This window comes from Ambystoma mexicanum, chromosome 1p (assembly GCF_040938575.1).
Source record: "Ambystoma mexicanum isolate Mex_15411 chromosome 1p, UKY_AmexF1_1, whole genome shotgun sequence".
In the NCBI taxonomy this organism is placed as follows: domain Eukaryota; kingdom Metazoa; phylum Chordata; class Amphibia; order Caudata; family Ambystomatidae; genus Ambystoma; species Ambystoma mexicanum.
Window position 1 is genome coordinate 697,045,045 of NC_090921.1, and position 24,532 is coordinate 697,069,576.

The following is a 24,532-nucleotide window of genomic DNA, read 5'->3' on the forward strand; positions in this document are numbered from 1 at the left end:
GCCCACTTTAGAATGAGATACCTTCAATGGGCTCTAAGAACTCAATGGTCCCAGTTCTCGGGGAAGATGTCGGACCTACTTCTGCTTCCAAGCAGGGAAGCACAGGATCTTCTGTGGTGGGCCTGCGAGGACAATATTCTGAAGGGAGAACAATTTTGGCAACCATGGCTGTAGATGACCGTAGTAAAGGATGCCTCACTCACGGGGGAGCCCACACCAACGATCTGACAGTCTGTGGTCGTTGGTCTCCATCAGAGTCCAAACTACATACCAATCTTTTGGAGCTGAGGGCAATCAGATTAGCGCTGAAGGCTTTCCTGCCCTCTGTATGGGGAAAGAATGTCTTAATTATGACTGACAACCCAGTGGCCATGTACCACCTCAACAGGAGAGGTGGTGTATGGTCACTACCACTGTGCAGACAGGCAATGCAGCTCTGGTACTGGGCCATTCAAAAAGGAATCTCCCTGCCGGCAGTTCACCTAGCCAGAGAGAACACGGCGACGGACGCTCTGAGCAGGCAGTGGGAACTAGCTCAGGAAGTCCTTGAAGAGATCTTCACCCTTTGGGGAACCCCTCAAGTGGATCTGTTTGCGACAGGGATCAACTGGAAGTGCGAACTTTACTGCTCCAGGGAATTTCCTCCAAGGGGAGCTCTAGGAGACGTGTTCATGGTGGACTGGGAATTTCCACCTCTGTACAAGTTTCTTCCAGTCCAGTCATTCCTCAAGTTATCGGGAGGTTGAAGAAGTTCAGGCAATGCATGATCCTAATTGCTCCGGATTGGGCCAGGAGGACATGTCCATCTGCCCTCCAAAGCATCTTCCACAAAGAGGACTTTCTCTCGCGAGAGGAGGGTCGGGTTCTCCATCCAGAGATCAAGACACTCAGCCTTCACGCATGGTTTCTGAGAGGCTGAGATACAAGGATTGGAACCTCCAGGATGACCTAACAGATTTTGCTTTAGGCCAGAAGGCCAACAACTAAGTCTTTGTACCACTGCCGTTGGAACAAATTCTGCAGTTGGTGTAGAGATAAGAATGTTCATTCATTTACATGTAATACACCTATGGTGTTATCCTTTTTGTTACACCTAGCTAAGCTGGGTCTCCAGATTGGTACTATTAAAGGATATCTTGCAGCGCTTTCTATATTTAAGTGCACTTTGGAGGAAGTATCATACTTCAAAATCCCTCTAATAATACAATTCTTAAAAGGGTTGACAAATGTTTTCCCTCTGATCCCTTATCAGGTCCCGGTTTGGGATCTCAACTTGGTGTTGAAATTCATGTATGCTCCTTTCAAGCATATATGCTCCTGTCCTTTGAGGCTGCTAACCCTAAAAACCATCTTCTTAGTAGCCATTACATCTGCCCGAAGGGTCGGTGAACTTCAGGCTTTATCCAGCAAGCCTCCATACACTGTTTCTTTTATAAGGCAAGGTGTCCTTGAGGTGAAACCCACCCTTTTACCCCAAATTGTATCTGAATTCCATCTGACTCAGAAAATAACATTACCATTATTTTACCCTCCTCCGCACCCTGGGAAGGACGAAGAGAGGCTGCACAGGCTTTATCCGAAATGTGCACTAAGCTTCTTTATTACCAGAATGGCAAAAATAAGAAAAGATGACCAACTGTTTGTTGGCTACTCAGGCCACAAGTTGGGTATGACTAAAACTAAACCGACATTATCCAGATGGATAATACTGACAATATCTGAGTGCTACAGACTGCTGGAAAGAATCCTCCTGAAGGCCTCTGGGCTCATTCGACCAGAGGCATGGCGACTTTCTCTGCATTACAGAGGGGAGTACCAGTTAAAAAAAGTGTGCCACTGCCACATGGTCATCCGTACCTACTTTCACCAAACATTACAATTTGGACTCTTCTTCAGGCTGGCAAGGCTTATTTGGTAAAGCAGTGTTGCATTCTGTGCACACAGACCTATGAGATCTACTAAATTGCCTTAAACATTCTGACTCCGTCCTCCAAAAATACTACAAACTGCTTTGGGAGTCTATCATAAGATGAGGAATATGTTGGTGGACACAATGCATTCATAGAACAAGTTACTTACCCCTGGTAACTTTCTTTCGAATGGATGTTACTACCACATATTCCCTATCGCCCCTCCTAACCTACCCCGCAGTAGAATTTCCTTTTGCTATTGCATTATGCGTTTTCTCAGGAGGAGTAACTGTTGGGTATGGGATAGAGCCTACATTTGTAAAAACGGAACTGAAGCCAACGGACACTGTGCATGCTATATATACCTTCGGTGACGTTGACATCGAGACGGAGGCCTCTGACGGACGTCGAGTCGACAGGCATTGACGCGCAGTGACCACTGCTGAAAACAAATTTCCGAAGCAGCTAAGCTGGATATTGGAAATATCGTAAGACAAAGAATACGTGGGACGAACATCCAGTGGCAAGAACGTTACCAGGGGTAAGTAACTTGTTCTTCTTTTGCATATTCTGTGATGGCTGTGTGCTTATTTTTGCTGCACGTACGGTGCAGTCCAACAAAATGAGGTTGTCGCATAAACTAGACTAGTGATGGCAGTGTCGCCCATTTTTACAGAGCAGCCCGATAGGCAAGCAGGTGTGCCGGGAGATCTGCCAGGTAGAAGTTAAACAGGGGAGCCAGGACACACCATTTCCTGACACCCCTGTTGATCTCCACAGCCACTGACAGTAAACCCTCACTTGTTAGCCTTATTCACACGTAACTGTTCTTATGGAGAAGTCTCAAGATTGAGATCAGCAATTCTGGGCAGCCATAGTTTGAGTTTCTGCCATAGTAGCCGGCGACATAGTGTCAAATGCGGCATTAAAGTCCACATATAATGAACAAGCCTGGATTTCCTTTGGTAGAGGCTTCCCTAATCAGCAAATCCATAACTCTGATGTGCTGTTGCCGAGCCTGGTCAAAAACCTGTCGGGGTACAGTGTAGTATATTATTAATCTACCCAATGCTGCAGGGCCTTTAATACAAAATTACAGAAAAGTTTCCCAGGAACATCGAGCAGAGAAAGGATCTTGTAATTCTCTGGGCATAGACTGTCTCCCTTTTTGTATACAGGTAACAAGATTGCCTGCTGCCATAGAGCAGGAACTCACCTCTCCACACACACTTTATCAAACAGCAGTTTTAACACTGTAGCCCAAGCGTCAGCATCTTCTTTCAACACTGCATTCAACACCACTCGGCCTGGCATCCGGGAGCCCTTCAAACCCAATATAGCCTCACGTATGTCCACCCAGCTAGGGTGTCGGATCCATGGCACAGATACTATTTCTCCTGTCTGTCTCCCATGCAGCAGCATATTTGGACCCTATAAAAAAGAACCCATTCAGGCTCTGCTATAGGGTTCACCACAGCATGCCTGGTGTTGCCTTTAGCCTGGTACAATATTTGCCAAATGGGTCTAATTTGGCCTGAATGGGGAGAACATTTGCTGCCATTTTGCATATAACTCCGAGTGCCTCCTTCTCCAGAGCCATTTCTTTTAATCACTATTAATGTGCTTGATTCGTGCCTCACAAATTCTACTCTGTTCCAGCCCCCCCTTGGCGTATCTGAGCTGGCATCTCAATTGTTCTTCGGCGTCTCTAGTTTCAGGGTTTACATTTCTCAGCTCCGTGGAGGACCACACAGTGCGCTATGCTTGATCAGGTTTGGTGAGCTAGATTCTTAAAATAGCTTCCCATCCCGTCTACCCCTAGCTGTGCAAAACTGCCCAGCTCATGTTTTATCAGGTGGTTTACTGCCTTGGTACTTCTCGTAAGGTTGCGTGGTGACCAACACATCCTATTCTCCCTCCCTACCCCTCACCATGTTTCGCTTCCAGGCCCTCTCCCCCATGGTGTCTTTCTATGGGACTTTCCAAGTCAAGTGTTGGTCGCTGTATAATGTCTGCTGGGATTCTATGGATATAACTTGCTCAGAGCACATATTGCTCCCAAAAAAATAATCTAGGGTTGAGACTTTGGTGCCCATGCTCCATGTGCTGTGTCCAGGGCTATCGCAGACCGTATGGCCATTAGACATCTGGAGGGCCAATTTGTGAAGAAAGTACAAGTACTGCTTTCCCTTCTTATTCCCTCTCGGGTTAGTTGTAACACAATCTGCTTTAATTCATTTATATTGGGCACACAGTTCATGATTCATACAAGCAGCATCAGTGTCCACCCAGAAGGATACATTCATGGTTATCTCCCAGCATCCATTCGGTCAACATCTCGTCAAGTATCCCATGGAGCTCCTCCAGCTGTACTAAATCAGGAGTGACGTAGATATTAACAAGCATATCAATTTATCAGGCATGGTTTTTAGCGCTACCTCTATTGCTAGCACATAAGGGGTGCTCGGGATAGTCTCTACTTTTGTCACAGGTAGTGACAGTTTAATAGCCACTGCCAGTCCCCCAAAGGGTCGACTCTTCGCACCTTTAGTAGCCACATAAGTCTCCCAGTTGTATTCCTGTCCTAAGTCATGTTTCCTGTAAAAACAGGACAGCAAACTCTGATATGCAGCTGAGCGAGCCCCTGGGGTCTAATAAGTGGGAGAAACCTCTGGCATGCTAGCTTTAGTAGTGGGAATTGGAATGTACTCAGCCTGCCCTTCCTCCTAGTAACATGGGTGATATTATCAACAATGAATCCAGCCTTTTAAATGGACCCCAGGTGGCTGCATATTAGAGCAGTCACATCAGTAGTTGAGCAGTGTACCTGTACAAAATTACCACCCAGTAGGTCCACAGGCTCAACAAAACTGAAGTCAGCAGTTGTCAATGCACATAATGCAGGAATGTTTTTGCATAGATTTAAAATATCTGATCTGTTGGTCTGTTGTTCAGTAAAAGTAGTGGGATCACGTCCAAAAGTAAGACTTAGGGTTATTCTCTGTTAGAAGAGGTGAGGAACAAGGTGAAGGATTGGGAAGGGGAAAGAGTCCGGGGGTGGGTGAGGGGGTGAAGGATGAGGGTAGGCTGAGGGTGGTTATTGGGAGGACCATGGGCTACAGATTGGCGGTGCAAACCATTTTGTACTGTTGAGTGCGTACAGGACCAATAATGATGTCGTCATGATCCCGCCCCCCCGGTAACTCGGGGTTTATTTTGGGGGGGGGGCAGCACTCAAGTAACCAGTTAGTCAAAGTGCCCGCCCCCTTCTTTCTCCCTGTTTGCCCCACAATAATTGGGCCTTTATCAGCCTCATTCTGTACCGTACCTAGTGTGATACATGTGGAGTTCATGGGGTCAGGTATTTCAGCGATAACTGGCAAATTGTTATTACAGGCCCTCCTACATAGCCTGGCCTGCTTAGCCAGTCGCCTTTGTTTTCTTGTCTTATACGGTGACACCACTATTATGTCTACTTGTTCTTCCGCCTCCGACACGTCGACCGGTACCCCCATAGAGGAGCATCTTCCCAACGAATGAAGAGGGATGGCCTGGGGTGCCGTTTTATGGATCATTAGTGTTGAGTCAGTTCCTGGGTCCTGCAATCCTTTGTCCATTGTGGCTATAACCACCCTTTGTTTTATAACTTCTTCGAAGATTACACTGCATAGTTTAAGTATGAATTTTACGGTGAAATGTTTCACTCAGTTTGCAGGCACTGAGGTTCCAGTCGGGAGCTTGAATCAAGGAAAGGGCTCCTGTTCAAAACTGGGCTGCTGTACACCAGAAAGCCCCCGTGTGCCTGACAAGTCAGTGGGAAGAAGTACTGGGATGTTGGCTAATCGTTGCACAATTGCCTCTGCTTCTTGAGAACTGATAGACGTGTCTGCTGTTGAAACTTCCGGGATCTGGGATAGAGAATCAAACCTCCTTGTACATGTAGAAAATAGGCCCACAGATGGACTTGCCATGGATTTCGGGGGCTTCACTTGGCTTCCGAGCTGTTGGTGGGGCGGGAAGTCAATGTTCACAAAGGGGAGGGTTACACAGGCTGCAGCTGCTCCTTGCAGCTAATAACATAATGCCAGTAAGAAATTGTTATGGATGTCTCTATAGTCACTTATTTAGGCCCCCCTTATGCTAGCTACCCCCCTATAAAGTAATTTTGGCCATTAACTGCAGGACCAGTGGTGGCGTTCTTATCAGTAGGATGAAAATAGTCTGTCATTTTCGCACTTGGGACCCAAGGGGCCAGTTGATTTTGCTTTTACTGGTTGCTGTCCCTGCACGGGTCGTAACACGGGAGGAGGGGAAGCAGAAGGCAGGGGTCAGGGTGAGAGGCACAGTGGTAATGGACCTTGAAGTGTACTTTGGTTTTTCCCACAGCTACAGGTGTCTGCTCTATAGAAAGTAGGCACGGCCACCCTCAATCACCAAAACAGAGATCAAGTCACAGGTGTGCGCTTACATGTGCTGGCAATAGTTTGTTAAATCTCCCAGTGAGTCGTGCCACAGGTTCAGAGTCCACATAAGAGACCTTTTGTGCTGCACTCTGCACGATGTCACTTTAACAAACAAAAGGGAGACGTGTCTTTTATGCTCAGCTGCAATTAACAAAATTGTAGACCTGCACTCCCACAGGAGTCCAAAGGCATTGCCAGCCCGCAGACACTCCCGCCTTTTAACAATTCATATAACAGGGTGTGCAAGATCCGTAGCCAGTGTTAGCCGGTATAAGTTACCTTCAATGCAGAAACATGGTCAGGCAGCTGGCAGCACGCGGCATCCGACAGCCAAACACCGAACACTCGGCTCGCTCTGCTACGCACAACTCGGCTCCACTTCCAAAGGAGCTTTAGTAGGCAGGCTTCCAATGCGTGTGTAAATGGATTAAAGACTTCCAAAATGCACTGCAGTCACAGGAGCAAGAAAGAGTGTATGCCACAAACACCGAACACTCGGTTCACTCCGTATGACCATATTTGGGATTTCCTGAACCTGGCAAGGCAGGAAGAAAGCCAAACCACAAAATGTCCAAAGAACAAGTGACAATCTCATGGCTTGGTCACTTGTGCACTAGCCACGTTTAGTAGCCATACATGGTAAACGCGAATGTGCACTCTAGAAATAACACAAAAATGATAAAAATGTAATTGCTGCCACCAGCTTCTCCTTAGGCACAAATAAAAGTAACCAAAAATACCAAGTGCAAAAGTATCCCTATTGCACTGCATGGTCAGATGCTGTGTGCAATGTTAAAAAGTTATAAAAAAGTAAAAGATAAAAAGGGAAACATAGTTTCACCTTAACAAATTAACAAAAGGCAGGGGAAGTGAAGCTGAAGGTTTTACTTCCCCTAAAAAAGTCAGAACAGGTTCACCAACAAAGTAAAAGATTGGGGCGTCCATAGAAACTATGGAGGTAAATGTGCCATAAGAGAAATCTTTCCTAACTGCACCAGCATCAAGGCAGTGACTAGTCAGGCTCCCTCCAACCCACCCTCATATGCCCTCATGAGGCCCCAGCCCAAAGGCTTCCCAGAAACTGGTGAGGCCCCCTGTCTCAAGTCAAACCCCACCCTTTACTCATGATTGTGATGTAACACAATCCTGATATGGCATTTACACAAGCTTACCACAATGGGCTCCATGAGTCCTAGGCCTAACACATGACTGGTTGTGCCTCCCCTCTCTAGGCACAAGCCTGATAAGTGGATGCTTGTGCCACCATTGATCTTTCAAAGGGACCAGCCTGAAATACCAAGTTTCAATTGGACTGCACCTACCAAGACTGACACTATCCTATCCCTTCTTGGCTTCTTGAGAGTACTCTAACAGAGTGGGCTGTTTTTCTTTTTCATTCCCTTCTCTTCATTTTCACTGGGCCTTACCCTGCTTAACACAGTGTACCATTTAGACCTTGAAGACTGCAATGTGTGGGTGAGTTAAATGTCAAATGCATTCCGACTGAGTATAACTACAAATTGGGTACACAGGCAGGCACAGATGAAGAAAACAGGATTTCCAGGAGGTGCTATTAATGCTGTAATGTTTTTCAAAGGCTTCATTCCATCGCTACCTGAGGAAGTGGTGAACTAACACAGAGGTGCGCAAATAAATGACTTTTTTTTGCCTAATTAACTTATCTACTTACGTTTTCTTTTGGATCATCACTCGTATGATATATTTTCCATAGGTGTTCTTACTAGACAACCCGACACTTTACTTTTCAAACAGAACAATTCAGGTTAGAAAAGTGTTAGGGCGAATGTTCATTTCTATGCCAATTCCCTTTAACCTTAGCTCTTTTGCTGGACTCGGGGCTTTTTAATTTTTACTCCCGAGTGAGTAGGACTTTTTCTCACTCAAGTGTTTTTCTGACTGATTTCCTGTGTTTCTTACTGTTTTATGGAGTCTGGTAAACTCCATAGGCATCTGCTTTTTGCATTGTGACACACAGCACCTTTCATGCAGTGCCACTGAGAAATCGCCTGGATTTCTCATAAAGTTTAACTAAATTTTCTTGGGTGAACTACTGTTCCCGAGAATAGGAAGATAACCCTATGTGCAGTGCTGGGGGTTTACATAGTAACTCCTGTAACGCATTCCTCATGTAACATTTTGTTACACTAACTCCCTTGAATGGCTGGTGGCAGTGGTTTCTTTTTTACTACCTAGTGACATGCTTCTGCAGGCTGATACCTCAGCTGCAGTACAGCACCCAAGGGTGACAGTTTTTCACAAAATGGCCCCTGTCTTCTTTTTTGCCATTTATTGTCAGTTAGTTTCTTCTGGGCTTTTACTCTGTTATTTGAATCAGGTTTGAGTCCTTTGTCTGTGTGTTGCCTTTGGTGGGCTTCAGGCCTGAAGCCCGCCCAGGCTCCAGTGTGTCTGGAAAGGCAGGATGTGAGGGAGTGTCCGGAAACTTCCCTGTCCTTCATCTCTAGGTGTGCCTGGGTGAAACCGGTTTCTATTGGCTGGCTGGCTGTCCGATTGTCAGCCTATGGCTGTGAATGAATAGGAACTTGCATAAAAAGCGAGGTTTTTGGACTAGAGGCAGAGTCCACCACTGGAGGACAATATCCGAAGCAAAAGACGTGAAAAAAGGCCAGCAGCACCCTCCTGGACTGTGAAGTGCCCGGTGAAGCCCTGCAGCTGTGCTGACCCCGTTTTGGAATTGACAGGGAAGACCCGTACGGGACGACTTCCTCCCTTAGGCTGGTGGGAACAACTAGCCTCAAGACAAACCCCCGACTTGCTGCGACTTTCCAAGGCTGCAGAATCCCAATACCCGGGGTACCTCGACCACCTGTGAGTCCATTGTCTTCCAAAGTGCAAATCCGGCCTAAACTTCGTGGGTGTTCAGAGTCCTCTCACCAGAGTCCAGGACCAAGGGACCAAGGAATTTCTAACCAGCGCTGTTTGTTCTTTGGCGCTGAGAAAAAAGTGCCAAAACCACAAAGCTGCTGAATGCCGAGGAATCCATTGCTGCCGAGTCCCTCTCTTGAGTGCTGCCGTAAGAGCCCACCAGGCATCCTACCTTTTGTCACCACGACCAAGGACCAGGAACAAGGGTCTGCTGCACTGCAACCAGAAGGCATCCAGCTGGAACAACTTATACAATGCAAAGGTACTGTGGGGTTTGGGGTACATTATCCTTTTCCCATTTGAGGCGATTCCTACCTTTTTGGGAGTGTCATTTAACCCTACTCTGAGTTGACCTCAACTAACTTGCACTGGCCTTTCAGCTTGTGCTGCTTCAAGGTGACTCCCCTTGAGTTGCTGTGATTTCTTTTTGAACACTGACTATATTTAAGAACATTTTTCTAAGAAGAGCATCAGAAGTTTGGCTTTGTCCATTGACTTTGGCTGTCCTGACTCCCTATAGGCCCCATTCTGAACCTATTGGCTTTGCCAGTTCTTGTTCCCATACAGGTTTTAATTGTTGAACCCTCTTAATGCTTGGATAGAAGACTGCCCACATCCCTTTGGGATAATCTAACTGTTTTTATAGAATATCAGTCTGTTCTGATCTAACCCTAACTTTTCCATCTTTAATAACTCCATACTGCAAAGGTGATACAAAATAAATGTTATACTGACCTCAAATGACGTCACCCTTGGTGCTGGAAAAAGTGTAACATATGAATGAATTACTCGCCTGCTTTATTGTTCACTATTGAATTGAATCCTCACTTAATGTTTTTAATCCCTTAATGGGATTAATGTTAATACTAGTTACTGCTTATTAAAGAAGAACTTTTAAATATCCTTGTGTATAAATACATTTTGTCCAGCGTGGGGTCTGGCATGGATTCACATGCTCATGAATATTTCCTGTCAGGCTGGGAATCCTTGGTAAAAGGAAAAAACAGTTTCACTTTCACTTACAAACTGTATTTCTCCTTTCTACCAATCACTGTCCCCTGGGTCATACTGCTCCCATCCAATGATAGGCCTCTCCCTAAGCCCCTCTTCTGGCAGCCATCTTCAGACTTTTACCACAGGCTTCAGTGTTGGGAGTCCTCGAGTTTGCTTGTGGAAAAAGGTTCTATTTTTGTTCTGAAAGTGCCTGTGCGCTCTTCTCTGCCCATAGCGTGATCCGTTGTTGGTAAATTTCAGCACCCCTCAAGGGCGAAGATCGTCAAAGGTTCCAGAAGATAATCGGGCCTACTTCGCACCCTTCGACCATGACGGAGGAGAAGGAAGATAACTCTTCAATCCCTGCACCAAGTGCAGGCTACGGAACCCGTTTGTGGAGTACAAGCACTTGCAATGCCTCTGTCTTCACTCGGACCACAAGGAAGGGGAGTGCGAGATCTTACTCGGCTGCTTCAAGAAGACCAAGGATAGGCACAGTAGACTGGTGGTGTGGCTGAACGCCAAGGCTCCTGCCCCATGCGCCGAGCCTCACCCAGGACGGGCCAATCCGATGAGTGGACTTTTAAGTCCTTTGAGGGTGCTTTATCTGTGGCAAGCACCGCAAGTCCTGGTCCACCGAGGTGCTGCGCAAGCAGGTTCCGCGATGAACAGGGTGCGATCGACATCACCATTCGACTCAATTGCCAGCCAGCAATCAAGCTTCTTCCTCGAAGAGAAAATCATCAAACCCGACTAAGCTGCGGGAGATGCCCGAGAAGCCAGGGACAGCGGAGAAGACAGCCAAACTGCCCAAGAAAGCCCAATTGGCTCAGGAGAAGTCCCCATCGACGATAGAGCTGGTGGCGGCTGAGCTCACGAAGGCAAAAGGAGCTTACCCCGTAAAGTTAGCCCCCACCGCGCAGAAGGTGTCCCTGCCTCGAAGGCGGGAAACCGTCGCAGTGACTTTGGTGAATTCTGCTGGCACGCCAGAGACAAGGATGTTGTCTCTTCGCTCTGACCACCTCACGGTGGAAAAAGGGTGTGTGTGCAAGGGAGGCCCCAGCCCATGGAAGTTTCATCCATGGACGACGAGGACCTGGCGTCCTTGCACATGGCCCACAAGGACGTGGAGAATAACGGCGGCGGCGCGGGGCCTAGTGTTCCGATCACACCAGCTCAGCAGAGGGATCTATCGCTGGACATCTGGTCGACCCTCTACTCTTTGGTGTCAGAGATCCAGAAGAGGATGGTGCAGGGCCCGGTTCCTATGGCGCTCAAGGCCCGTCTCCGGCAAACCAGAGGAAGCATCATCCGACTCCCCTGTTTCAGCCCCCACATCTGCGTCAGGTAACCTCTCCCCCAGTGGACACGGGGACGGTTACGGCGACAACGGACGTCAACGAGATTGTTGCAGCGGGTGGGCGGTTTCCTCAGCCAACGGCGTCCCCACTGGACGAGGTGGGGTCGTTCCATTCCATGGTCGCCAGAGCCTCCAAGCTTTTCCAGCTTGTGCCCGAGGAAACAGAAGGAGGTTTTCCTGTACCAGAGGCACAAGGCCAAGAGGAAGACTATTGTGGTGGTGACCCTTCTGGACGATGAGTGGGAGGAGGGCCTGGCCCTTTAGAAGAACCCTTGCACGGCTCTGGCCAAACTGGATAGGCTGGAGAAGAAGTAATAGGTGCCGAATCCACACCCATGTGCCTGAAGTCGCAACCATGGCCGGATTCGGTGGCTTCGGTGCCCACTAGGAAACTGTCAGCTAACCCGTCCTAGTCTTCAGTCCCTCTAGACAGCGAGGGGAAGAAGATGGATGCCATGGACTGGAAGGTCATTTACACCGTGGCGTCCACCATCAATTCGGCCAACGCACTGGTGATCCTAGCCAGGTACGACAGGGATCTGTGATACACACTGGGCCCGATTCTGGAGTTCCTCCCCGATGACAAGAGGATGGAGGCGATGGCCCTCTTCCAGGAGGTAGAGGTAGTGTCGGATCACACCATCAGTGGCTGGACATTGCCGACACTGGGTTCCGGCAGATGGGGGAAACGGTTTCTGCCTTAGTCTTAAAGGCTGGTTGATGGCCACGAATTTCTGTCTGGAGGTCCAGGCGAGGGTACTGGACATTCCTTTTCGACGAAGATAACCTTTTTGGGAAAGTAGAGTCCCTACATGCCATCAAGGCGGATGCAGAAACGGCCCGTTCCCTGGGAACACTCCAGCAGCACCGTTCCTCTTTTCACTCCTCCATAGGGAAGTCAAGCAGGTCGTCAAAAGGTTTTTCCTCGTACAGTCAGCCTTCCACGTCCACGAATCAGGAAGCCTAGCAAGGCCATTCCCAGGCCTATGGTGGAGGTGGTCAGCTCAGCCGTCTCCCGCTCGGCAAGAAGTCGGTGCTGAAGCTGGCCTGAACGGGCCAGGACATCACCCCCCCCATCTACCCCCCAAGCCCCCCCCACCCTCCTCCACCTTTGCACCGCAGTGGTAAGCTGGCTAACTGGATCCATCAGAGAGAGGAGAAAATCACTGACAGATGGGTGCTGGACACTCTGGCCCAAGGATATAGCCTGGAGTTTCAGCACAGGTGTCTGCGTATCCCTCCGGTATGATATGGTGTTTATAACACGCCTATACACAAGTATTTCAAGACACGAGGCAAGGGAGGGTAAAGAGATGGAGGACAAAGACGACGATCTTACTAGGCCTAGTGACCTTGAGATTGCGCAAGGGGGAGTGTAGAGGGAAAAGTGCCGGGGGCCGGGGAGGATGGGCAAGTGCCGGACATGGGATCACAAACAAGTAGTGCGCCCAGCGGGTGGCAAGTGCGAGGGTTAAGTGTAAACAGTAGGTGTCCAATAAAAGCAGGTAAGGGGACTGCAGGGTTGTAGATACAGGCCTAAGTGCAGGGGTTGCCAGGAGACAGCGCAGGTGTGCAAATGGGCGGGCAGGGATCTCGGCCTCAATTCAGAGAGTAGCCAGGTGGCCAGTGCAGTATCAAACCGATCAGCAGGGGACAGGAAAAGAGAAGGCAGAAGCAAAGAGGAAGGTCTTGAGGTGCTTCCGGAACCAGAGATGGTTCTGCTCAACTTTCAGAGAGGTAGGCTCCATCTCCTTTCCTTTATTTCCCAATGTAGAATAAGCCTTTGTGAATGGCATTTCAGTAAGCAAAATCTTTTCTTTCCAAACATAGTGGATCTCGAGATCTAGGGGAGTGGCGCTCTTAAAATTGTTTTATTTTACATTTACAGTTTTTCATTTTAAACAAGCTTTATTTAGCATTTTCAAAACATCTCCAGTAATGCAACCTACCAAAATGTTGGAACATTAAAAAACAAGATCAAAACAAACGGGAGAGAATTAAGAAAACGCCCCCACCTCCCAGCAAGCCTCTTCACCCCCCCCCTTTTTTGCCCTATAACTCTTTAACCCCTAAAAGTAAATATAAATGTTTCAATTGGCTTGGCCCAAATATTTACAGTTTTTAAAAAAACATTTAAAGATCAAGCCTGTAATCTTTATCTCTACTGACGTATTAGCAATTGATAACCCAAGACTGCAATTCCATGCCACATGATTCATGTGAGAGGGAACACATTTGAACTCCTGTGCTCAATATTGACTAGTTTGTATTAACTGCCAGTGGCTGTCTGAGCTGATTTTCCAGTGATTAAAAAATAATGTTGTTGTAATGTGTAAGCTCTTGCATTGTATAAACAATTGAACACACTCCGCTCCTAATCTTGGAGTGGGTTTCTTGTGACAATCTATTAAACTGGTAAACCCCAACTTTCTGCACCAGAGACAAATCTGTTTATCTTCATTTCTATTATAGCGGTCTTTTAAATTTGTACACTTTCCTTTTTACAGGTGGAACGAGTTGCAGGCCCCTTTGTCAGACACATCAGCGCAGAAGTGGTGCCCATGGGACCCCCACCCCCACCGGCCAAGCCAAAGTCTAGTCAGGACACTGCATTCATGGAGAAGCTTCATGCTGTGGATGAGGAACTGGCATCTGTTTCCACTGAGCCTTTTGAGGTACCTCAGCGGGAGTGTTTGATGGCCCTAATCTGTTAATCTGTTGTCGACTTAACCTTGGGTTACATAAAGGATGATCTGATGCCATGCATATCCAGACCAGAGAATATTTCTCCTACTTGCTATTGACACAAGTACCAAGTTGCGCTTTCAGCTCTTAAAATGCATTTTTAGAACTAGCTCTGAGGGAGGGTTCTGAGATGCCACCCTATTATGGTAAAATGAGAGAGACTCTCAGTTCTAGCAAAACTTCATGGTATGTAGCTGAGCAGTACATCTTAGAATTCTGGAATTCTGTTGGTGGTATTGTTGGACAGTGGAGTGTAAAAGTACACTACTTAGCCATTAACCACTCTGCAATAAACATAACAGATAAGTATTACTATTAAATTACTGTTGTACACATATATGCATTCAAAAGAGGGTGTGTGCAATAGAGAACACCAATGCCTTACTCTTCAAACTGTTATGGATGATTCAAGCAAGAAACATACGAGAACTGCGTGCAGTAAAGCAAGTGAACATAGTTAAGTAAAGTGGAACAATTGGATTTTCAAGGTACGTTTTGAGAATGCAATTAAAACACCAGTACCCTACCTCATGAAATAAGACCCCTAACACTTCAAAAGTACTTCCCTGCTACGTTGAGTGTACATAGTGCCCTTAAGAGTCCCAAGACCCAAGAAGAAACCGTTGTAGGGAGGCAAGTTTTGGGAAATGGAGAAACCAGTTTTGGCAATGATAAAAGCTGATTACAAATGTTGAAAGGATGCAGAAACAAAGATAAGTACAAAGTATTAGGGGTCCTCACCCAATCCCACCACTCTAGGGGAATTCTGGGGGGGATAGTTGGTCAGAACTCCACTGATCACATCCAGGCAAGGAAAAGGTAGGTTCAATACTTTGCACTTGTTCGACCTTATAGCAGTCAGCGGTTGAAACGGCTACTCTGACTGCACTAGAAACCACTCCTAGGGTTCCTAGATCCGCTGGGCCCACTTTCTTCTTTCGTTGGTTCCTTTACATGGGATCCAGAGGTCAACGGTGGAAGTTATTTTTGGGATCTGGATTGGGTTTTGCTAAACAGTGGTTCTGAAATCCGGTAACAGTTTCTAATGCTGGACAGCTTGATGGCACAGATGCCTTGAGATGCAGAGCACCACAAGTCCCACGATTACTGACCCCGAGGACATAATGGAAGCGAGCAGAAGCAAAGATGATCACACGCAACCAGCTGCAGGTGGCTCACATGAGCACAATGAAACTGCTCCTATTAGGATCCTCTTCGAGCTGGAGAGCAGCAACTGGAGGAGGATTGTTCTTGGGCCTCAAGCTGGAGACCTGCAGAGTTCTATAGTGAAACTGGGAATGCCAAATGCTGCACAGCAGGGGCCCTGTACAGCCCACAGGGGACACTTCCGAAGGCTCGAGAGGGCAGGATCCCATCAGTCCAGTGATTGAAGTACTGTCGGGGCCTTCAGGAGATTGGTGCAGAGGACCTGGGCTTCGCCAGGACTTGGCTGGAGGCAATGCTGGAAGTCAGCGGCTGTCCAAGTGTCGTCAGCTGGCTGCAACGTTTCGTAGTAGTCTTGGCATAAATGACTGTCAGAAAAACGGCTGCAAGAGTTGTCCTTTTTATCCTAGTTTTGAGCCAGGGTCGGCCTTGCCCTCCAATGGGAAGGATCTGCACCATTCAAATTGTCAAGGGCTGTCCAATCCTGGCAAGCATCTTGCCCCACATCTGCTCAGTAAAATACATCCCCTGGCCTGAGTCTGAATTAGGATCAGACAGCCCAGCTCGCTCATTTGGCAAGATAAACATAATGCTATTTTGTCCAGGAAAGCTGAGATTTTCCCTGGGCAAGGGCTTTCTGTATGGCAAGATAGTATTTAGTAACCTTGTGGGAGACTACACCAGCCTTGTCCTCTTGCCAATAGGTAACCCAACCTTTGGTATAGGCCTGTACTACACAAGTTGGTAGAGTGACTGAGCAGCCAGGCTTATCTCAAGAGGGGTCAATGTGAGCTGTAGGGTTGTAACATAGAGATTCACAGTGACAGGTATTCAAACAACACTTATATACTCAAGGTTTCTTACTAAAATAATTATTTATTAATTTAAGTCAGTTTTAAAATAAGCTTTCTTTAGAAAGGGCAGTTGTCAACAATAAAATACACTCCTTCAGTTTTATTTAGGTAAGTAGATGCCCTTTTGGGATGTCACACACACACTTCCTACACCCGGAGTTGATTTCAATTGCTCGGACACTGTGGACATTGATACATCACTTTACACTTAAACGCAATACTGGAGTTATGGAAAAAGGAAAAGGTTAGAGAAGGAAACCATGGTTAACACGTTTCTCCACAGAGGTAAGCACTTTACAATCCCCCAATGAAATATAGGTCAACCCTTTCCCAACTATACACCTTTTTTGAGGGACAGATAAACAATAGGTGAGAGGGTAAGAAGAGTCTACAGGGAGCCAGGACGGCCAATGTCAATTGAGCAAAGTCTAGGGGAGCTGAGGCACTTCTTGAAGATACACACAAAAGTCTTGCACAATGTTAGAGTTTGTGGTAAAAAAGAATAAAAAAGAATCCCTGTTCGGCCACAAGCTGGGAGGCTTGTGAAAAGCAAAGATGCAAGCAACTCTGCAAAGGGCAGCAAATGCAAGTCTCCAGTGAGAGCAAGCAAGCTACACACAACCGGAGGTAAGTACCCCTAGTTAAACAGTACCTTGAGTCTGAAGAAAAGGGTCCAGCTGGCTTCTGTTCGTGTTGTAGTCCTGCAGATCCTGTTGTTCCTGGGCCTCAGCAGTGGGGACAAAAGGGTGGATGTCTGGGACTCCTGCACTATGATTTGAAGTTCGGTGGCAGCAATGGACTTACTCCAGATCAGCGGCACTTAGCGGTTTCAGCTACCAGCAAATAGCACAACCGTGGTTCTTGGACACCTTGTGGGCTGCACTTGCTTCTGGGGGTACAGCACTCTGTTGAGGTGGCTCGGGCTTGGGTCGTCCTGCTTCGAGGGAGTCCTTAGTATCTTCCTGGACCTCGGATCCGGCTTAAAGGCGATGCACTCGTTCCTGGTGTTCCTGTCCCCTGGCACATGGTTCCAGTAGCAGCAAAGAAGTACAGCCAGCAGGGAGAGGTGTTCCAGTCGAGTTTGTCTTGGGGTCAGTTGGTTTCACCAACCTGAGGGAAGAAGCTGTCCATTCCGGGCTTCTCTAGCCGATTTGAAATTTGGAGCTTGAGCACTGCAGCAGGGCTTCACCAGGCAAACCAACGGTCCAGGAGGGTGCAGCAAGCGTCTGCTCCAGTTACTTCTGTGGTTCATTCATCCAGTGGTCGACTCTGTCTTCCTTGCAAAAGACCTTGGGCCTCATTACGACCCAGGCGTTAAGGGTTAACGCCGTCGTTAACCCTTAATGCCTATTCTGATTTTAACGGCTGCTTGTAGCAGCCGTTAAAATCCATGGCGCTAACCTGCCATGATGCTAATTACGCCACCGTAATTTACGGTGGCGTAATTAGCGCCTTCCCCACTCCCATTATGCCCTCTGGGGCAAAAATGGGAATGGGGAAGGGAAAATGGGAAATGGGGATTTACCGCCCCCACTCACCTTGGAATGGGGCGGTAAATCCGCCATCCACCATGGTGTAAACGTAGTTTACACCATGGTGGTAAAGTTGGCGCAATTAGCGCCTGGGTTGTAATGACCCCCCTTGCCTTTTATGCAAGTTTCTCCCATTCGTTCGCAGCCTAGCTGTCACTCGCACAGCAAGGTGGCTGTCCCCCCAAGGCCAGCCATCTAATCACCTTTGGGTGCATTCCAGTAACTGAAGAAAGCTAAGCACAGGAAGTTTCAGGAACCTCTCTTGCTTCCTGCCCTGCCAGACACACTGGAGCCAGAGGCGGACTTCACCCATGAATCCTGGCAAAGACAAAATAAACAAAGGGGCCAAACCTGGTTTGGTGCCCAGAGTAAAACCCAAGAAGCACCTTACAAACAAGAAATGACGAAAAAGAAGACCGGGTCATTTTGACAAAATGGGCACCCATGGGTGCAATACTGCAGCTGAGGATTCGGCCTGCGGTAAAAACGCACAATGGTAGGAAAATTGAACCACTGTGAGAAGCCATTAATTGTAGTAAGGGTGACATAATAATGTTTACATGAGAAGGTAGACAAAGGGGATACCAAGTAACCCCCCAGCAGGCCACATAAGTTGGTGTGTTGGTGTGTGCTGGGTCTTCAAAGAGAAAAACGTAAGTACAGACAATTTCACTTTACTACTCTTGGAAACAGTAGTTTATCCAAGAGAAGGTATTTAAACCTTGAGAGAAATCCAAAGGACTTCTCAGTGTCACAATACAAAAAGGTGATGCCTATGGAGTTTCAGACTCAAAAACCAAAAGAAACCCAGTCCAAATCAGATAACACACGAGGGAATGAGAAAAAGGTCTCACTCCCTCCAGGATAACAATTAAAAGTCCTAAAGTCCAGCAAAAGAGCTGGGGGTCTTTAAGGTAGAAGGGAATTAAGACCGAAATGCGAATTCTCCCCAACACTCTCTTTACTTGTATTTCCTTCCCTGAGAGACAGGAAGAAGGCCTAAGGACAAGCAAGGTCAAAAAATGGAAGGCACGGCCATCTTACACTTCTTGTACTGAAAGGCATTATGCAGTGAAATGCGAAACTGCATGGTGGTAGAAAAATAGATCCGCTGCCACCGGCCAGTATTGGACACATTCTGAAAGTAGCAAAATTGTTACTAAAAGGAAAAAGGATACAAAGTACCCCTCCAAAGTTCACTTTATGGTGACGTGTGCGGCTTAAATGCAACACAGAATTTCATAAAGGGAGACTGGGTCCCTCTGCATTGGTAGCCAAAGCCACTGACCAGTGCCCCCAAAACATATACAAGGAAGGAAAGTAAGGCAAAAAGGCATTATTTAACTACAAAAAGTCAGGACCAGAATGACACAATAGCAAAAATGTGTGGTCGTCCGTTAATATCGGTGGAGTGAAAGCTGCAAAAAGAGCAGCTTTCCTAACGTCCCAGTTCGTTAAGCAGTCAACTTAGTGTCTGCTTAAGTTTCTTTCTGTGGATTAAATTGAGCCCAAACCTCTGGAAATGTTTGTCGTTTCGCAGACTGCAACAGGTGTAACCCTTGATCTGCTACATTTCTGAACATTGGATTTGTTCAACTCTTTCCTGTTTTAACTTTCCTTGTGAGAGGATGCCTACAGGTAGTATATTCCTATGCAAGGAGCTTATTTGGAGTGTAGTGTGCTCATGCAATACAAATGTTGCTTCAGAGCACAAGTTCCAAGATGAGAGGGCAGACAGTGTACACTACAGACTTCGGCACAGCCCAGTGTCTGTGCCTGAAATGCATATTAACAAGTATTAAAAGGCTGGCTTTTGGGAGTGTTGGGAAATATAAACTGCTCTTTTAAAGTTGGTGGTTAAGAAACCCAAAGCAGAGAATCTCTAACCAAGATGATTCTGCCAAATTTAAGGTAGAAATCCCTACTCACCTTTTCCTGAGTTTCTTGAACATTTTTATTTTGTGTGATGCTACGACCATGTTTCTTTAGTGTGTTCCATCCAGATCTGATTGGGCACGCAACTTTTATATGGACCTTTAAGGACTCTTGAGCCCCATAAGTGTGGCTACTGCAAGATGGCCCCTAGCCTCCTGTGTGGTTAACCTTAGCCATGGAGTTTTACTGGTTCTGTGTGATGGTGACCTATTTTTAAAAGGTTACTGCATATGCTGTAGCCAATTTGGCATGTAGGAAGAGATTTTCTTCCTGAAGTCCCACATAATGAGTCTCTAGTTTGGCAATCCAGTAGCCAAGTAGTTGTACTTTGTTGACCTTGTGCAATTGGGTAGATACCAGGAATGACCCTGCAGGTTAATACCCTGATGCGAGTCCTGGCTAGAAGCTCACAGAGCTTTGTCAGTGTGCCTGTGGGTGACTGAGAGATGGCTTTCTGGGATTCCTTCTGAATGCCAATCCCTGGTTTTGGTTTTTCCCAGCGAGAAGGTGGTGTGTGGTGGCCAGCACTGATTGACTGGCTGCCAAATGTTTCAATGATGTGTATGCGATTTAGTGCAAGCTTCTGTATTTGCACTCGACACTAGCTGCACTCTACAAATTCAATTGGTTGTTGTAGCACTACTTCTCCAGCATGGGGTCTGGCATGGATTCACATGCTCATGAATATTCCCCGTCGTCAGGCTGGGAATCCTCGGTAAAGAAAAAACCAGTATCAGTTTCGTTTCTGATCTGTCTTTCGTAGTAGCAACCAATCGCTGATCTCTGCGTCATACTGAACACAGCCAATGACTGCCCTCTACCTAAGCCCCGCCTCTGGCAGCCATCTTCAGATTTTTACCGCACGTTCAAGTGTTGGGATCCTCGTGCTATTGCTCTCGAGCGTTAGTGCTATTTTTCACGTTTTTTTTTTCTCAAAAACTTCGATTTTCGGTCAAAAGAGCCTCAAGCTCCACCGTCTCTTCATCCGATCAACGGGGACCCGTGTCGGATTCGTCTACGCCCCTCAAGGGTGAAGATTTCGTCGAGCCACGCTTTTCGAGGACTCCAGAAGTTTCTCAGGCCCATCTCGGACATGGCCCAGGAGAAGGGAAGCTCGACGCCCGGAAAGCTGTTCAGGGTCTGCCCTGGATGCCAGCTTCAGAATGTCTTTAAGGAGGACGAACACTCCCTTTGTCTTTACTGCCTACATGAGGACAAGATGCACGTGGAGAAGGACTGTGCGTTTTGCGGCAATATGTCGGAGCGGACCATGAAGGACCGCCATCAACGTCTCGCCAACTGGCTGGAAGGGAAGAGCCCGCCAGGCGAGAAGAAGAAGAAGAAATCCGAGCGGTCTTCTAAGACCTTTGAGGGCGCCCCGGCGACGGGGGTCCAACACAAGGCCAAGCACCGCGAGTCCGCTGGCACCGGGAGCCCCGAACGGTCGGGTTCTACGGGCGCCAGGCAGGGCGCATCCTCCCCGGCACCATCAACCATGAGCCAACGCTCTGGTTCGGGTAAGAGGAAGGCCGAGCACCCGGCGAAGCTCCTGGAGAGGCCCCGGTCGAGCTCAAAGGCCCCATCGGAGGGAGAGCGAGGCAGTGACCCTCCCCCCAAGGAGAAGGCGGTGAGCGCACCTAAGGTGGTGAAAGCCTTAATCCATCCGGCCAAGGCCTCTATCGAGACAGTCGCGGCGGCCCTGGCTCAGCCTGTGGAGGCTACACCAGTGGTGGCGACCTCGGGGCTCAGTCTCCCTGCCACCGCGGAGGGAGTCCTCTTTTATGCCCATCGACAGGACCCCCGTGAAACCGCCGACGGAGAAGAAAAAGGGGGGGCAGGAGGTCGTCCTGGATTCGGCCTCAACCTCTGAGGAGCTGATCGAAGTCTTAAGCCATGGCGTTGGCGTGGAAGAAGACCAGCCCGTCGGGAGGGACCCCGACGTGGGAGACGACGATAACGTCGAGGGTGCCGACGGGGCCCCTGACCGCCCGTCGGAATCCCCTCAACCAGTGCCGCAAGACAACTCGGCGGCCATTTTGTTGGCTATACAGTCCTTATGCTCGGAGATAAGGACGAGACTGCCGTTACCACCAGCGGAGGAACCGCTCCCCACGGGGGACCCGGAGCCAGGCCCTTCTGGGAGCCCTCCCCCCTAAGAGAAGAAGGATTCATCCTCCACCTCCTTTTCAGCCATCGCGCCCTGTTCAGCCCTCCTCCCCGTCCACGACTCGTGGGGATGATACGGGGACTGACACGGCCGCGACGGGTACGGACGACGAGGTTTACGACGAGGATCTGCCGTCGTCACCTCCCACCCGGGCTTCCCCGCCCGACGAGATTGGATCTTTTCACTCCATGATCGCCAGGGCATCCGAGCTTTTCCAGCTCTGCCCGGAAGAGAAGAAGGAAGGTTTCCTTGATCAACGGCGCGCGGCCAAGAGGAAGACGGTCCTCTCCGTACCTCTACTGGATGATATTTGGGATGAGGGCCTCCCCCTTCTCAAGAACCCATCCACGACGCCGGCTAGAAGGGATCGGTACGAGAAGAAGTACCGGGTCCCGGACGCGGCCCCCTTGTGCCTTCGGGCACAGCCGATCCCGGACTTGGTCGTCTCCGCGGCGGCCAGGAAGAAAGCGGGGGGGGGGGCGGCCTCTACGTCGACCTCCCTGCCGGATGGCGAGGGAAAGAAATTGGATATGATGGGATGCAGGGTCATCTCGTCTGCGGCGACGACGATTAAGGCGGCCAACGGCTTGGCTATCGTAGCCCGCTACGACAGGGAGTTGTGGTACAAACTGGCCCCCCTGCTGGACTTCCTACCGGACGACAAGAGGACGGATGCCCTAGAGATCTTGCAGGAAGGAGAGGTGGCGTCGGACCACGCCATTACGATTGCGACGGACATCGCTGACACTGGATTTCGCCAGTTGGGCAACGGCGTGTGCCTTAGGCGGCGTGGATGGCTCAAGGCTACCGACTTCCATCAGGATGTGCAGACCAGAGTCTTGGACATGCCGTTCGACGGAAACAACCTGTTTGGGAAAACAGTGGACGATTCCCTTCAAGCCATCAAGGCAGACACGGAGACGGCCCGGGCTCTTGGGGTTCTCCAGCAACGGCGGCCGCCCTTTCGGAGCGGCGGAGGCAAACGGGGTGCAGGAAGCGTACAGGGGACGAGGCAAGTCCGGCGGACCCCGCCGTCGTCGTCAAGGCGGCAAAGCCTCGTCGAAGCAGGACTGAACCGGCTGTGGGGTCGGGCCCCCACCAAAGCACCCCGGTGGGAGGCCGGCTGGCGAGCTTCGTCAGCGTGTGGGAGTCCATCTCCACCGACCATTGGGTGCTGGACGCCCTAGCCCTGGGTCACGCGCTCGAGTTTCTAAAGAGGGGCCCGCGCGCCCCCCCTGTGGCCAGGAAAGAACATCACGTTCCTCAACTTCTCTTGGAGGTAAAGGCGATGCTCAGGAAGGGCGCCATCGAGCTCGTCCCAAAGAGGCTTTGGGGCTCCGGAGTTTACTCAAGATACTTCCTCGTGAAGAAGAAGACTGGAGGATGGCGTCCCATCCTGGACCTATGACGACTGAACAAATTCATCAAGGCGCAGAAGTTCCGGATGGTCACCCTCCAACACGTCCTGGGTCAGCTGGAGGATGGCGATTTCCTGTCGTCGTTGGATTTGGAGGATGCCTATTTCCATATTCCCATCCTAAAGGGACACCAAAAGTTTCTCAGGTTCGTGGTCCAAGGGCGTCACTATCAGTTCAGAGCCCTTCCCTTCGGACTGAGGTCGGTACCCAGGGTGTTCACCAAGTGCCTCGCACCGGTGGCGGCGCAGCTGCGCCGAGAGGGGATCCACGTCTACCCCTACCTGGACGACTGGCTCATCCGAGCGAAGACGAAGGAGCTGGCCGTGGAGCACACGGCAAGGACCGTCCAACTTCTCACGGACCTGGGATTCTCCATAAACTACACCAAGTCCCACATGGACTTCCAGACCCACGGCCACCAGGAGACAGTGACCACGGATGCCTCCCTGGAAGGGTGGGGAGCGCACACCGAAAATCTGCACACGAGAGGCCTTTGGCTCCCGACGGAGAAGTCCCTCCATATCAACGCCCTGGAGCTCCGTGCAGTGTTTTGGGCCCTCAGGTCCTTCCTTCCGTCCCTCAAGGGCAAGGTGGTGAGGATCTTCACCGACACCACCACCATGTTCTACATCAGGAAACAGGGCGGAACCATTTCCCCAGCCCTGTCCAGGGAGGCGCAGGATCTGTGGCATTGGGCCGTCGCCCAAGGGATGTTTCTGGTGCCGTTTCATCTGGCAGGGATAAAAAACACCATCGCCGACTCACTCAGCAGGGAGCTGCGCTCGTGCCACGAGTGGGAACTACGACAGGACCTAGTGGATTGCCTCTTCTGACGGTGGGGCACACCCCAGATCGATCTGTTCGCGACGGCGACGAACTCCAAGTGCCGGAGGTTCGCCAGCAGGTTTCCCCAGCCGAGGAGCATGGGCGATGCTTTCTCGTTCCCCTGGGAGGGCCTGTTTCTATACGCGTTCCCTCCATTGCCATTGCTGATCCGGCTCATCAACCAGCTCAAGAGGTCACGGTGCAGGATGATCCTCGTCGCACCTGCGTGGCCGAGGCAGATATGGTTCCCGGACCTTCTGGA

The 24,532-nt window shown here is 49.2% G+C and overlaps 1 protein-coding gene across 5 annotated transcripts in view; it reads left to right on the forward strand.

Moving 5' to 3' along the window:
* GON4L (gon-4 like) overlaps nt 1-24,532 on the forward strand; it is a 2,357,623-nt gene that overhangs the window by 562,256 nt on the left and 1,770,835 nt on the right. For all 5 annotated transcript variants that reach the window (XM_069649947.1, XM_069649953.1, XM_069649967.1 and 2 more), the window contains one exon: nt 14,138-14,305. In XM_069649947.1, the coding sequence (XP_069506048.1) occupies nt 14,138-14,305 (168 nt within the window). The remainder of the gene's footprint in view (nt 1-14,137; nt 14,306-24,532) is intronic.